Below are 16693 nucleotides of genomic sequence, written 5' to 3' on the forward strand. Positions count from 1 at the left end.
TGTATTTCTAGCTCTCCCTCTCGATTCTTGTTACTTCCTCACTCGGGTCATTAATATTTAATAGATATGGCAAGGGCGCCTCATTGTAATATGGGTTATGAATGGATATCCCAATAAAAGAGCAGAATTTGTACCTAACTGACTTGCTCGCAGCTGGGTGGGGCGTTGGGTGTGGTGGGCAACAGCAGGTTGAGCACCCAATATTTTGCGGAGTGAGTTTTGCCATCTTTTTTTGACTCTGGCACAGTGACTTTCCGCAGCCTCTGGGTTACCCGACCAATTATAATGCTGGTGATGATCACCTGCTCCTGTCAATGGAAAGCTTCCCAGTTAGAAGTACCCCAGCAGGGATCTGCATGGTTATTTTCCAGATTTGTTCTTGAGGCTTCAGCATTACAATGTTGGTGGTCCAGTGGGGAAAGGTTATATGGAACATAGAACAGTACAGCACAGAACAGGCCCTTCGGCCTCAATGTTGTGCCGAGCATTGTCTGAAACTAAGTTCAAGCTATCCCACTCCCTGTCATTCTGGTAGCTCCATGTGCCTATCCAATAACCGCTTGAAAGTTCCTAAATTGTCCGACTCCACTACCACAGCAGGCAGCCCATTCCACACCCTAACCACTCTCTGAGTAAAGAACCTATCGCGGACATCCCTCCTACATCTCCCACCCTGAATCTTATAGTTATACCCCCTTGTAACAGCTACATCCACCCAAGGAAATAGTCTCTGAACGTCCACTCTATCTATCCCCCTCATCACCTTATAAACCTCTATTAAGTCACCTCTCATCCTCCTTCGCTCCAAAGAGAAAAGCCCTAGCTCCCTCAACCTTTCCTCATAAGACCTATCCTGCAAACCAGGCAGCATCCTGGTAAATCTCCTTTGCACCCTTTCCAATGCTTCCACATCCTTCCTATAATGAGGTGACCAGAACTGCACACAATACTCACCAGGGTCATGTATAGTTGTAGCATTAGCCCGCGGCTCTTAAACTCAAGCCCCCTGTTAATAAACACTAACACACTATAAGCCTTCTTCACGGCTCTATCCACTTGAGTGGCAACCTTCAGAGATCTGTGGACATGAACCCCAAGATCTCTCTGTTCCTCCACATTCCTCAGAACCCTGCCGTTGACCCTATAATCCGCATTCAATTTTTTTCTACCAAAATGAATCACCTCGCACTTATCAGGGTTAAACTCCATCTGCCATTTTTTGGCCCAGCTCTGCATCCTATCAATGTCTCTTTGCAGCCTACAACAGCCCTCCACCTCATCCACTATTCCACCAATCTTGGTGTCATCAGCAAATTTACTGACACCCTTCAGCCCCCTCCTCCAAGTCATTGATAAAAATCACAAATAGCAGAGGACCCAGCACTGATCCCTGTGGTACACCGCTGGTAGCTGGTCTCTAGTCCGAAAATTTTCCATCCACCACCACCCTCTGTTTTCTATGTGATAGCCAGTTACTCATCCAATTGGCCAAATTTCCCTCTATCCCACACCTCCTTACCTTCTTCATGAGCCGACCATGGGGAACCTTATCAAATGCCTTACTAAAATCCATGTATACGACATCAACTGCTCTACCTTCATCTACACACATAGTTACCTCCTCAAAGAATTCAATCAAGTTTGGGAGGCAAGACTTATCCTTCACAAATCCGAGTTGACTATCCCGGATTAAGCTGCATCTTTCCAAATGGTCATAAATCCTATCCTTCAGGACCTTTTCCATTAACTTACTGACCACCGAAGTAAGACTACCTGGCCTATAATTACCAGGGTCATTCCTATTCCCTTTCTTTTTTTTAATAAATTTAGATTACCCAATTATTTTTTCTATTAAGGGGCAATTTAGCGTGGCCAATCCACCTACTCTGCACATTTTTGGGTTGTGGGGGCGAAACCCACGCAGACATGGGGAGAATGTGCAAACTCCACACGGACAGTGACCCAGAGCCGGGATCGAACCTGGGACCTCAGCGCCGTGAGGCGGTTGTGCTAACCACTAGGCCACCGTGCTGCCCCCTATTCCCTTTCTTGAACAGAGGAACAACATTCACCACTCTCTAGTCCTCTGGCACTATCCTTGTGGACAGTAAGGACCCAAAGATCAAAGCCAAAGGCTCTGCAATCTCATCCCTTGCCTCCCAAAGAATCCTTGGATATATCCCATCTGGCCCAGGGGACTTGTCGACCCTCAGGTTTTTCAAAATTGCTAATACATCCTTCCTCAGAACATCTACCTCTTCCAGCCTACCCGCCTGTATCACACTCTCATCCTCAAAAACATGGCCCCTCTCCTTGGTGAACACTGAAGAACATTATTCATTCAACGCCTCTCCTATTTCTTCTGACTCCATGCAGAAGTTCCCACTACTGTCCTTGACCGGCCCTACCCTCACCCTGGTCATTCTTTTATTTCTCACATAAGAGTAAAAAGCCTTGGGGTTTTCCTTGATCCGACCCGCCAAAGACTTCTCATGCCCCCTCCTAGCTCTCCTAAGCCCGTTTTCAACTCAGTCCTTGCTACCTTGTAACCCTCAAGCGACCCAACTGAACCTTGTTTTCTCATCCTTACATATGCTTGCTTTTTCCTCTTGACAAGACATTCAACCTCTTTTGTGAACCATGGTTCCCTCACACGGCCATTTCCTCCCTGCCTGACAGGGACATACCTATCAAAGACACGCAGCATTTGTTCCTTGAACAAGCTCCACTTTTCATTTGTGCCTTTCCCTGACAGTTTCTGTTCCCATCTTATGCTCCCTAATTCTTGCCTAATCGCAGCATAATTACCCCTCCCCCAATTATAAACCTTGCCCTGCCGTATGGCCCTATCCCTCTCAATTGCAACAGTGAAAGACACCGAATTGTGGTCACTATCTCCAAAGCGCTCTCCCACAAACAAATCTAACATTTGGCCCGGTTCATTACCCAGTACCAAATCCAATGTGGCCCGCCCTCTTGTCGGCCTATCCACATATTTTGTGTCAGGAAACCCTTTTGCACACACTGTACAAAAAAATGTTCCAAACCCATCCAAACTGTTCGACCTATAGAGGTTCCAATCAATATTTGGAAAGTTAAAGTCACCCATAACAACTACCCTTTGTAGGGCAGCACGGTAGCATTGTGGATAGCACAATTGCTTCTCAGCTCCAGGGTCCCAGGTTCGATTCCAGCTTGGGTCACTGTCTGTGCGGAGTCTGCACATCCTCCCCGTGTCTGCGTGGGTTTCCTCCGGGTGCTCCGGTTTCCTCCCACAGTCCAAAGATGTGCAGGTTAGGTGGATTGGCCATGATAAATTGCCCTTAGTGTCCAAAATTGCCCTTAGTGTTGGGTGAGGTTACTGGGTTATGGGGATAGGGTGGAGGTGTTGACCTTGGGTAGGGTGCCCTTTCCAAGAGCCGGTGCAGACTCGATGGGCCGAATGGCCTCCTTCTGCACTGTAAATTCTATGATCTATCTATACCCTGAGACCTCCACACCTATCCATAATCTGTTTTGCAATTTTTTCCTCCACATCTCTATTACTATTTGGGGGCCTACAGAAAACTCCTAACAATGTGACCGCTCCTTTCCTTTTTCTAACTTCGGCCCATATTACCTCAGTAGGCAGATCCCCTTCAAACTGCCTTTCTGCAGCTGTTAAACTATCCTTGATTAACAATGCTACTCCTCCACCTCTTTTACCACCTTCCCTACTCTTACTGAAACATCTATACCCCGGAACCTCCAACAACCATTCCTGTCCCTGTTCTAACCATGTCTCCGTAATGGCCACAACATCGTAATGCCAAGTACCAATCCACGCTCCAAGTCCACCTTATTCCGGATGCTCCTTGCATTGAAGTAGACACACTTCAACCCACCTTTCTGTCTGCCGGTACACTCCTGCGACCTTGATACCCACCTCAGTACCTCACTACTCTGAACACTGGCTTCTGGACTACAGCTCGTTTTCCCAGCCCCCTGACAAGTTAATTTAAACCCCCCTGAAGTGCCGTAGCAAATTCCCCTCCCAGGATATTGGTGCCCCTCTGGTTCAGGTGTAAACCGTCCTGTCTGTACAGGTCCCACTTTCCTCAGAATGTGGTCCAATTATCCACGTACCTGAAACCCTCCCCCCTACACCATCCCTGCAGCCACGTGTTTATCTGCACTCTCTCCCTGTTCCTCACCTCACTAGCATGTGGCACTGGCAACAAACCAGAGATGACAACATAGTTTGTCCTGGCTCTCAGCTTCCACCCTAGCTCCCTAAATTCCTGTTTTAAATCCCCGTCCCTTCTCTTACCTATGTCGTTTGTACCCATGTGTACCACGACTTGTGACTGTTCCCCCTCCCCCTGACTGTTCCCCCTCCCCCTAAATGGTTGCCCTCATAGAAGTTCTTTGAGGGCCCACAGAAAATATTGTTTTACATAGACAGTAGACAGAGTCCAACTTCTCAGACCAAGCATGCTTGACTGGACACAATGGAAGCAGTCAGCCGTAGAAGTATACTCCCTCGACTCTGGATACAGTGCTGCAAAAGGAATAGTGATCTCATGAGGGAAGGAAAGGTGCAAAATACCCCACTGATTTCCCCATCTGAACAACCAACACTGACAGTCATCCACATTTTACTGACATCTCACACCCCTCCCTCACATCCCTCCCCTCCAAAAATGTTGTTAGTCCATTCACCTCATATAATCCACTTCTGATATTCAAAGCTCTCTGCTTTCATTGAACCCCTCCAGTATAGAAGGAGGCCTCTTGGCCCATTGAGTCTGCACCGACCAGGAGCTAAGGAGCACCCTGCCCACGCCATGCACCTGCCCTATCCCCGTGACCCCACCTACCCTTTTGGACACTCAGAGGAGGTGGGGCGTGGGGAGGACTCCGAGGACCCCCTTCCAGGTGAGTTGGGGCGTTTGGGGGTCCAGGAGTCGGGTCGGGGGGGCTGAGAGATCATGGCACCATTTAAAAATTGCGTCCCGATGTCCTCCTGCACTGAGGAGTTCTGGCGAGCGGAGTTCCTCAGTGCAGGAAACGGGACTAAGTACGGCTTCGGCGGGGCCTTCCCTGCTGAGGCCCCGGATTGCAACAGAGTCCCATTCGATAGTGTGGACTTTCTCTGCACTGCGAGCGCCGGTAAACACCCGGCTAAACATGCTCGATGCGGGACTCTGTTGCAATTCGGTTAGGTTGCGCCATCATGGCAGCTTCCAGGATATGTTGCAAGCCTGCAGTGAAAACCCTGCTGTCATCATTCAACATTGATGGAGTGGAATCCCTTTTGATTGACAGATACTGTGATTGATCTGGACGCTGACATGACTGCCACATAGATGCAGTCTGTAACTCCCTGGCTTTTGTGGGAATCCGCTACTGCAGCAAATCTGAGGCCCCTCACATTCTGACTGGGCTGATCAGTAGCAAAGTGAATGTAATTGGTGGCCATGACAAACAAAGCTTCGGTCACCCGAGAGATGCAGCCTCTTGTGAAATCCTTCAGATGTCATGAGCAGATTCCTGGAAGGAGTTGGGAGGTGAGGAGCCACAGGTCAGTGGTCACCTAGACAACTATTGGCAATTCATACCCAACTGTGCACTTGGAAGGAGATCGTGTCCCAGAGTCTGCAGCAGTCAGCACAGAAAGGCTGCAAAAGCCTGAATTTCCTGAGGCACTGTTACTTATTCATGCTCAAAAGCTGTTCTGTCTTTTAAAGGTAATGTACTGGATTCTTCGGCTACACCCGCCGCAAGATCGCCACGGACAGGATGCGGACCATGTAACGGTCCATTGACCTTGGGCAGGAATTTTCAGTTGCCGGGCAGACACGGCTGAAGAATCCCACCCATTTTCTCCCTCTACCTGGAATTTCCTCACTATCTCTGCCTTCCTTGCTCATATTGCTGCTGCTCCTCCTTCTGTTCCGCCTCAGAGCTCTGAGGCAGATCTGCATGAGATGCTGCCAAGCAGCTAAAGAGGCTGACAGCTAGGACATGCAGAACAAAGTCAAAGGAGTTGAAGGTAATAGAAATGTCCACTAAAGTATTGAAAAGCACCTTGAAAATAATGAAAGCACATTTTCAGAACAAGTCCTGTGACTTGTTCCTCGAGTCAAGGGAGCTGTTGTCACATTTCAGCATTGAACACTCTCCCACCGATCACTTTTTTTCCGCTCCTTCAATCTTAATTGTGCTCTCACCTTGTTGACCAGTGTGAATTTCAGACAAGTCAGGCAACCCAGAGTGCGGGGTTAAATCTTCAATCAGTTGTCACTTTGCAAATAATAATGATGATAATGCTAATCTGCCTGTCCCGTGGTCGTTTCCCATCAGCCTCAAACCCCCCCCCCCCGGTTTAAATCAGAAAGTCAGTTGCGTTGGGTTGGATTTTCAACGTGCTGACACCTGTTCCATCTACAAACGCTTCCCACCACCTCCACACGCATCATAGTCCACCTCCCACCTACCCCCATGCATATTAAAATTATTCCCTATGCTACTGGGAAAGTGAATTCAAACCCCATTCTGGCAGTTTGAAAATTCAAAGTCAGTTTAAGATATCTGGGAGTCAGTAACATATTTCCACAAAGCGTGTCCAATTGGTTCAACAATATCTCTCAGAGAAGAGACATATTTGACTCAAAAGCTAAATAACTCTCCTTCTGTCTTCACAAATGCTGTCAGAGCTGCTGAGTATTTCCAGCACTTTGTGCTTTTATTTCTGTCTTTACCTGGGTTGGCCTCAATAATGGGTCCAGTTACACATCGACGTGGCTGAGTCATGGCTGCCCTTGAAATTCCGAGCAAGCTACCCAGAGCAACAGTGCCGGCTTTGCTAATAATGATAAAAACACAAGAACATAATAAATAGGAGTAGGTGGAGGCAGCGGCGCAGTTGTATTTTCACTGGACTAGTAAAGCTCTGGGGATCCAGGTTTGAATCCCACCACGGCCAATGGTCAACTTTGAAATCAATGAGAAATCTGGACAAAACCATTGTCGATTGTTGTTAAAACCCATCTGGTTCACTAATGTCCTTCAGGAAAGGAAATTTGCCATCCTTACCAGATGGTGCTGGAGCACGGCGACTCTCTGCATGCTCTCTCCCCCTGTTCCTTTTCATTTATCTCCTATCAGCATTCTGACCTACTAAAACTATTTGCCTCTTCTTATATAATTACAAACAATGTTCATCTATGTTCTCTTACAGATTTGAGGCTTTGTTTGGCCCCTTGTTCCATACTGTAACCAATCACTGTTTGTCAATGCTCTCTGTTGATTATTCTCTTTGTCGACTATGTACGTACTGTGTACGTTCCCTCGGCTGCAGAAAAATACTTTTCACTGTACTTTGGTACATGTGACAATAAATCAAATCAAATGAAAATCAGTCTGGCCAACATGACTCTGGATCCACAGCAATGTGATTGACTCTTTTTAAAAAAAAACCCTCTGTAATGGCCACTCAGTTCAAGAGCAATGAGGGATGGGCAATGAATGCTGCTGAAGCTTCCATCCCAGGAATGATTTTTGTTTAAAAAGACCTTTCAGCCATTTGGGTCTGCTCCGCCACTTTATAAGATCGTGGCTGATCTGATGTGGCCTCCCTGACCTCCACTTTCCCCTCTGTAACCCTTAACCCCGTCAAAAATCTATCCAACTCAGCCTTGAATGTATTCAGTGATGCAGTCGCCAGTACTCTCTGGGGTAGATAATTCCAAAGCTTAACCACCTCCTGAGAGAAGAAATTACTCCTCAGCTCCGTCTTAATTGGGAGACCCCTTCTCTTTAAAATGTGCCAGCTGGACATCCCAGTCATGGATGAGGCTCATCCCTTACTTTGGAAAACAATGTGCATTCATTGGCCTGACTTTGACCTCCTTCCTTTAGTTGTGATGGATATCAGAGATTCAGAACTCCACTTTATAGAAAAATGCCCACAACGCCAGAACTGCAATATATACATGGTACTCAGCAGATTAAATCGAATGAAAAATATTCATGAGGTTAATGGAACCAGATTTAACACATAATGGTCGACAGCCAGATGAGCAAAGTCATAGGTTGAGTGAGATTCATCTTGAACATGTCATCACGCTGAATGATCTCTCCAATTTTCATGCCACTCTGCAAATTTGACGGCACTGCGTAAATCACTTAAGATCCAAAGAAGCTGATTTCAGCAGAATATTAAAAGTATCAACTGTTCAAAGATGTGAGACATTTTGAGGAAGTGATGTGAGCTTTAAAGGATGATCTGCCAACCAATGAACTCTGTCACTGCTGCCAATCCATTTAACATCAAAGTAACACACATTTCATTTCAACCAAGCAGCAGGCTATATTTAATGCTTGTCCATTATGTATGGAGTCTCAGTGCAGTGGAAGTGAACTCATGATTTTTCCTGTTAATTTCTGAACATTTCTCTTCCAAAGAAACTGAGCGACATGGTAGATTGGCACCATGCTCAGACAGTGCCGCTGTGATTCCCAATGCAGAGGAGCAGATTTCTGCCATGTGCAAGTAGAATTCAGTTGTAAGCTTATTATACTTATATTGGACAGAAAATATCTTCTTCCCTTGCCCTGGTTGAACTACCAATTTTGGCATGGCATTCTGGAAAAATTTCAAAAGTAGCAGCGGAATGCTTCCCAGTAGCAATTCATGCCGAATTAGATGGTGCTTGAAAATGAGGAAGAGTGAGATTCGATCGTGTGAGGAAACACAGCACTGCAGACGGAATATCCTGGGCTGAATTTTGTTTGAAGGCTGTGGGCCTCGGTGGTAGCAACAGAGACCATGCTGCTCAAAGGCTGGTTCAGTTTTTAAAGATCATTTGCCAGAGTAACAAACCCCATCACTTGACAGAAGGCCCCTGCACCTGTCCACCAGTACAGAAGACCCAAGAGGCAGAGCAGGCGGATTCAGGCAACATTCTTGATGAGCAATAGGGTGAAAGATTATTGGGGGTAGGTGGCAATTTTGTGTTGAGTTTGCAATCGGATCAGCCATGACCTTATTGAATGGCGGAACAGGCTCAAGGGGCCTAGTGGCCTACTCCTTCTCCTAATTTTTATAACATACTGGAGGGAAGACCACATTTAACGATGCGTCCCTGCAGGTTCTTCTCTAGGCCACAAGGACAAGGCAGGAGATCCTCTTCTCCAAGGGTGGTGAGAAGAGATAGGCCTATCTGCCCACGAGAAAGTTAGTAAATGTGAAGTGACCACTCCCCACTCCCCCGCCACTCTCTGGGGCTGGTTTAGCACACTGGGCTAAATCGCTGGCTTTTAAAGCAGACCAAGGCAGGCCAGCAGCACAGTTCAATTCCCATTCCAGCCTCCCGAACAGGCACCGGAATGTGGCGACTAGGGGCTTTTCACAGTAACTTCATTGAAGCCTACTCTTTACAATAAGCGATTTTCATTTCATTTTATTTCCCTGAACATGGATGCAGTGCCACAAATGGGACAATGGCCTCCTTCGCTCCACCAAGGTGAGTTCTCCACACAGCCTCCTCTTTGGGGCTCACCTGTGGCAACACGAGATGGTATACTGGTTGGGGAGGGAGTGACCATCCAATCAGTAGCCAGGGGGTGAGACAGCAGTATCTCCCATTAGAGGCATGGCTGCATCCCTGTGAGAGGTACCCATCTACCTTTGCTGACCCCTCACAAAGTGTATTGAGAGCAGGCGTGTGGAGGAGCCATTTGAGGGCCCCCATCATGAGACACATCAGTTGCAAGTGCAAGGATTGCAGCTGGTAGGAGTAGTCATCAATCGGTTAAGAAGAGCACCTGGATGCACTTGGTGTTCACAGGCGTTTAGACTCTGTACATGTTAAGGCATGTTGTGTCAATCAATAAATGTCAAACGTGCTCCTGTTGGTCATCCTTTTAATTCTTGCTGCTATGTTAGATGTCATCTGCAGCCTTGCTCCTTCAGTGGGCTGTCACTAATGGAGTAGGCTGCATCTGGTCAGCTCCTCAGTTGTGTCAGTGCATGTTATAAAGCTGAGTGCTAGGCGATGGAGTGTGAGGTGAAGGAGGTGACAGCAGGTCTGCATTAGACGAGGTTTTATAAACTGAAATTGCAGCAGGGTCATAAGAAACCTGCACATTAATAGAATGGAAGCTCTTCCTGTTTATGAAGGTGCATTAGAGCCTTGATGGTGTTGAATGCTGGTGCATTAGAGCCTTGAGGGCCACATGTGTGCAATTGATAATACCTTGAACTTGGGGAAATCCAGTGATGGCGCTGAAGTCGATGGACCTCCTGCCTTCTGCCACCAACCAGCAATAGCCTCCATTCCCTATCCTCCCTTCCACTGCACGTTAGTCCTCAATATGGTTGGCTGGCAGGGGAAGCACTGAACTCGGCTCTGAAGTGAAAAGAAAGAAATAGTTGCATTTGTATACTGTAATCCCTCTCAAGACAACTGAAAATCTCAAAGTGCTTCAAACCAATGAAATATTGTTGTAGTGTAGCTATTGTTGTAATGTAAGAAACAGGCCATAGCAAACTCCCACAAATAGCAATGTGATAATGACTGTATAATTTGATTTCTTTAGTGAAGCTCGGTGAAATTGTCTTCTCCAGGGAGTCTCACTCAGTTTTGTTCTGTTGTCAGGCCATGACCATAGCATATGATTCACATGGCATTTACACTGTAAGTGCAGCTCCAATGCAAATTGTTCTGTACTGTAACTAATCGAGCTTAACAGAACCTCAGCTAGCTCAAGGTGACGTGTGCCAAGAAATACACTTAATTATTGTGACAATGAGCTTTAACTTGATTTTTTATAAAGAATATAACCTCTGCCCTATGTCACCATCTGTCCGACAGGAAGGCAGTGAAGGCAACCTTAGTTCTGCTACCGCTTCTAGGCATCACTTACATGCTGTTCTTCGTCAATCCAGGCGAAGATGACATCTCACAAATCGTTTTCATCTACTTTAATTCATTTCTGCAGGCCTTTCAGGTGAGTAAGCTGGCTAGATGAACTGATCGTTTATTAACCGTGGGCTTAACGCAATATGACAGCTTAATTTGCAATGCAATTATGTAATGCATTATGTAATTTAAATGTTTTGTAAAGAGTTACTGTCAAAATTTTCTGTAAGACTCATAAAGACTCTTCGTTTTTACAGGGTTTCTTTGTGTCTGTGTTTTACTGCTTTCTGAACAGTGAGGTAAGCTGGACTTAATCTCTTCTGAAATAATTTGACAGTAGTGACGGGTATTAATACTTTGAAAGCAGCATCTCTTTTTAATCTTTTAATTCATTGATTAAACCAAGCAAAGAGGTTAATACATTCACAACAAGGGAATTAATGCTTACAACAAAGCGGAGGATGAAGGAATGTCACACCAGCACATTTCACATTTGTTCACTCACGAGAATAGCCCAAAGTAACATCTGAGCTCAGAAATGATTCAGTTTTTAAAAATCATAGTAAAACATGGGTGAAAGCCAATGGTCATTGTGTAAGGTTGAAAAGAATAGGTTATATTCTTAGGGGCCTGCCACCATCTACAAGGCACAAGTCAGGAGTATGATGAGATACTCTCAACTTGGATGGATGAGTGCAGCTCCAACACTCATGAGGCTTGACACCATCCAGGGCAAAACAACCTGTTTGATTTATAGTCCATCCACCAAGTTACAAATTCAATCCCTGCACTAACATGCACAGTGGCAAAAATTACAAGATGCACTGCAGCAACTCACCAAGGCCCCTTCCACAGCACCTTCAAATCTCGCCCCAATAAGGATAAGGGTAGCAGATGCATTGAAACACCACCACCTGCAAGTTGCCCTTCAAGCCATACACTATCCCGACTTGGAACTATTCTGCCATTAGTTCAGTTACTGAATCAAATGCCTGGAACTCCCTCTCTGAACAGCACTGTGAGTGTACCTACACCCCGTGGATTGCAGCAGTTCAATAAGGCAGCTCACCACCATCTTCTCAAGGACAATTGGGAATGGGCAACAAATGTTAGCCTGTGAAAGAATTTTTTTAAAAGATGAGATTTTAAAAAGTCAGATTGTAGGTAGTTACCATTAAATTTATGTTTAAAAATCTGGAGGGAAAGAAAGAAATTTGAGGGAGGGCAGGAGTACCACAGTGTGAAGATGCTCGGTAAAAGTTTGATTGATGGCAGTGTTATGGTTCTTGGATACAACGCAGAGGGATTTGATTACAGGAATAAAGATGTCTTGCTGCAATTGTATAGAGCCTTAGTGAGACCTCACCTGGAGTATTGTGTACAGCCCTGGTCTAATGAAGGATATACTTGGATTAGATTTGGGTTTATTGTCATGTGTACCGAGGTACAGTGAAAAGAATTGTCCTGCGTACAGGCCAAATAGATCATTCCTTACTTGAAAAACATAAAACATGCGATAAGTACACAAAGTAAATACACAGACATAGACATCGGGTGAAGCATACGTAGTGTAGTACTACTCAGTAGAGAAGATGTCTGGAGAGATCAGTTCAGGAGTCTGGTGACAGCGAGGAAGAAGCTGGTTTTGAATCTGTTGGTGCGGGTGTGGTGAGCCCCGTATGGCTATTGTATATACCCACTGTTGTTCTATTATTACTATTGTCATTGACATCCACTATTGTACATACTTACTGTTGTTGCTGGTACTGTTGCTGTTGAATTGTTGTGTTGATACTGCTGTTGGCTCCGTCTGTGGCCCCGCCCCTCTGAGGAGGTATATAACCGGCTGATCTGAGACAGGCAGGAGAAGCTACAGGTTGACACACATCTAGTTGATTAACGCAACTGTTCTTTGGTACAAACTGTCTCGACTGAATTGATGGTCATCAATTTAATCAACTAGTTTTTTTTCACAATGGACACTGCTCTGAAACCTGATCATTTTGAACTCGACCCGCAGGCAGCTGAAGCTGCGGCTATTTTCGAGCATTGGCTCAGTTGCTTCAAGGCCTACCTCAACTCCTCAGCTGCCGTGGTCTCCCCGGTACTCAAACAGCATTTCCTCAACATCCAGGTGAACCACAGGATTTTTCAGCTAATCCGGGATGCGGCCTCGTACACGGAGGCAGTGGAGCTGCTCAAAGGGCAGTTTGTGAGGCCAATGAATGAGGTACTCGCTCGACACCTCCTAACCACGCGGCGTCAGTGCCAGGGTGAGTCCCTGGCTGAATATCTACGCGAACTGAGGGTACTCGTCTGGAGTTGTAACTGCCAGACGGTCACGGCAGTACAGCACGCAGAGCTGATGGTCCGAGACACCTATGTGGCAGGAGTCCGGTCCGGCTACATCCGGCAAAGGCTTCTCGAGAAAGGGTCCCTCGACCTCGAGGAGACAGTGAAACTAGCTACCTCACTGGAAGTGGCCTTCCAGACCATGGAGGCCTTTCCATCCGACCACGCGGCATCCTCAGGGGCGTCGGAGACGCAGCCATCACCCGACCCAGCGTGCCCCATATCTGCGCCGTGCGGCAGCCTGCCAGCTCCGGAGGGCCGTATAGTTACTTCTGCGGGCAGTGCCAGCTTGCCAGGCAGCATTGCCCAGCTCGAAACGCGACCTGCAACGAGTGTGGCAAGAAAGGGCACTTTGCTAAGGCCCGACCTAAAGCCCAAAAATCAAAAGCCTGTCAAGCCTGGCCTGAGGCTCACAGACCCCGCAGCGTGGCATTATGCGTGCCGGGCCCCCCCTCTTCTGACGTGTCGCAGCCTCGTGCTACCAGTGGGGGCAACCATCTTGGTCGCCATCTTCGACGCCGCCCGCCACGTGCAACCGGTGGGGGCCGCCATTTTGGCCGATATCCTCGACGCTGCTCGCCACGTGCGTCTCATTGGGGCAGCCATGTTGGGACCATCCCACCACTGCTGCTACCAGTCGCCCGCAACTCGGCTCGATTCAACTCGACCAGTTCCGGCCTTATCACCTTCAATACTCCATGATGACCGTTCGACTCAATGGACAGGAGACGTCCTGCCTCTTCGACTCCGTGAGCACAGATAGCTTCATCCACCCAGATATGGTAAGGCGCTGCTCCCTCCGGGTCCTACCCATCTCACAAACTGTCTCCCTTGCTTCCGGATCACACTTCGTGCAGATCCGGGGGTATTGCATCACTAACCTTGCGATACAGGGCATCGAGTACACCGATTTCAAGCTTTACGTCCTCCCCCATCTCTGTGCCCCACTGCTACTAGGTTTAGACTTTCAATACGACCTCCGAAGCCTGACCTTCAAGTTCGGGGGACCCCCTCTCACCGTCTGCAGCCTCACGACCCTGAAGGTTGCCCCTCCCTCACTCTTCGCAAACCTCACCCCAGACTGTAAGCCTGTTGCCACCCGGAGCAGACGGTACAGTGCTCAAGACAAGGCCTTCATCAGGTAGAGGTCCAGCGGCTCCTGAAAGAAGGGATCATTGAGGCCAGTAACAGCCCCTGGAGAGCATAAGTGGTGATCATCAGGACAGGGGAGAAGAACCGGATGGCAGTCGACTATAGTCAGACAATCAACCCGTACATGCAGCTCGATGCGTACCTTCTCCCCCGCATATCTGCCATGGTCAATCAGATTGCGCACTACCGAGTCTTTTCCACGGTAGACTTGAAGTCGGCTTACCACCAGCTCCCTATCTGCCCGGAGGACCGCCAATACACTGCCTTTGAGGCAGATGGCCACCTCTTCCATTTCCTGAGGGTTCCCTTCGGTGTCACCAATGGGGGTTCGGTCTTCCAACGAATGATGGACCAAATGGTCGACCAGTACAAGCTGCGGGCCACGTTCCCGTACTTGGATAATGTCACCATCTGCGGCCATGACCTGCAGGACCACGACGCCAATCTCAGAAAATTTCCCCACACCGCCCAACTCCTTAAATTGACGTACAATAAGGAGAAATGCATTTTCCGCACAACCTTGCTAGCCATCCTTGGCTATGTCGTGGAAAACTGAGTCCTGAGGCCTGACCCCGACAGCATACGCCCCCTCCTGCAGCTCCCCCTTCCCCACTGCTCCAAGGCCCTGAAGATAATTCTGGGATTCTTTTCTTACTTTACTCAGTGGGTCCCCAATTATGCGGACAAGGCCTGCACACTTATTAAGTCCACTACTTTTCCCCTGACAGCTGAGGCCCGCCTTTCCTTCAACCGTATCAGAACCGACATTGCCAAGGCCACGATGCACGCTGTGGACGAATCCATCCCGTTCCAAATGGAGAGCGATGCGTCAGACTTTGCCTTGGCAGCCACTCTTAACCAGTCAGGGAGGCCTGTCGCCTTTTTTTCCCGTATCCTCCATGCCTCTCAGATTCGAGACACCTCTGTCGAAAAGAGGCGCAAGCCATTGTGGAAGCTGTGCGACACTGGAGGCATTACCTGGCCGGCAGGAGATTCACTCTCCTCACAGACCAACGGTCGGTTGCCTTCATGTTTAACAACACACAGCGGGGCAAAATTAAGAACGACAAGATTTTGCGGTGGAGGATCGAGCTCTCCACCTATAACTACGAGATCTTGTATCGTCCTGGGAAGCTCCATGAGCCCCCAGATGCCCTGTCCCGCAGCATCTGCGCCAACGCGCAAGCAGACCGGTTACGGGCTATCCACAATAACCTCTGTCATCCGGGCGTCACCCGGCTTCTCCACTTCGTCATGGCCCGCAACCTGCCTTACTCCACTGAGGAGGTCAGGGCCATGACCCGGGACTGCCAAATCTACACAGAATGCAGACCGCACTTCTATCAGCCAGACGAGGCTCACTTGGTGAAAGCCTCCCGCCCCTTTGAGCGCCTCAGCGTCGATTTCAAAGGTCCCTCCCCTACACTGACCACAATGTGTACTTTCTCAACGTCGTTGACGAGTACTCACATTTTCCCTTTGCCATCCCATACCCCGGCATACCTCTGCCACTGTCATCAAGGCCCTGCGCAGCATCTTCATCCTGTTTGATTTCCCTCCCTACATACATAGTGATCGGGGCGCCTCTTTTATGAGTGATGAGCTGCGTCAGTGCCTGCTCAGTAAGGGCATCGCCTCGAGCAGGACCACCAGCTACAACCCGGGCAAACGGGCAGGTGGAGAGGGAGAATGCTATGGTCTGGAAGGCCGTCCTTCTGGCGCTATGGTCTCGAAGTCTCCCAGTCTCCCCCTCGCAGGAGGTCCTCCCCGATGCGCTCCACTCTATCCGGTCGCTCTTGTGTACTGCAACTAATGAGACCCCTCATGACCAGCTTTTTTGTCTTTCCCAGGACGTCGATCTCCGGGGTCTCGCTTCCGTCCTGGCCTGTCCTCCTCCGGAAACATGTGAGAAGCCATAAGGCCGACCCCCTGGTCGAGAGTGTCCAGCTCCTCCACGTGAACCCTCAGTATGCCTACGTGGCACACCGCGATGGACGGCAGGACACAGTCTCCCTCTGGGACCTGGCTCCCGCGGTACCCCCCATGCCCACCATCACCGTGCCCCTTCCGTCTACCTCCCCATCTACACCGACATCCCTCCCTTGGTCCATTAGCTCCGGCCCTGCTTGATCGCCCAGTCCGGAACGCCGTTGTGAGGACGACATGTTCCCGGAGCCGAAGGTCTCGACACCTGTGCCCACACCGCAGCCGTGGCTGCAGCGTTTGCAGCGGACGATTCGGGCTCCTGTCAGACTTAACCTATGAGCCGCTTCACCCCCGCA

The 16693-nt window shown here is 48.4% G+C and overlaps 1 protein-coding gene across 3 annotated transcripts in view; it reads left to right on the forward strand.

The window, feature by feature from the left end:
• Nucleotides 1-16693, forward strand: part of LOC119972322 (corticotropin-releasing factor receptor 2) — a 342731-nt gene that overhangs the window by 312254 nt on the left and 13784 nt on the right. For all 3 annotated transcript variants that reach the window (XM_038808841.1, XM_038808842.1, XM_038808844.1), the window contains 2 exons: nt 10860-10995; nt 11165-11206. In XM_038808841.1, the coding sequence (XP_038664769.1) occupies nt 10860-10995; nt 11165-11206 (178 nt within the window). The remainder of the gene's footprint in view (nt 1-10859; nt 10996-11164; nt 11207-16693) is intronic.

Source organism: Scyliorhinus canicula, chromosome 10 (assembly GCF_902713615.1).
Source record: "Scyliorhinus canicula chromosome 10, sScyCan1.1, whole genome shotgun sequence".
Classification (NCBI taxonomy): domain Eukaryota; kingdom Metazoa; phylum Chordata; class Chondrichthyes; order Carcharhiniformes; family Scyliorhinidae; genus Scyliorhinus; species Scyliorhinus canicula.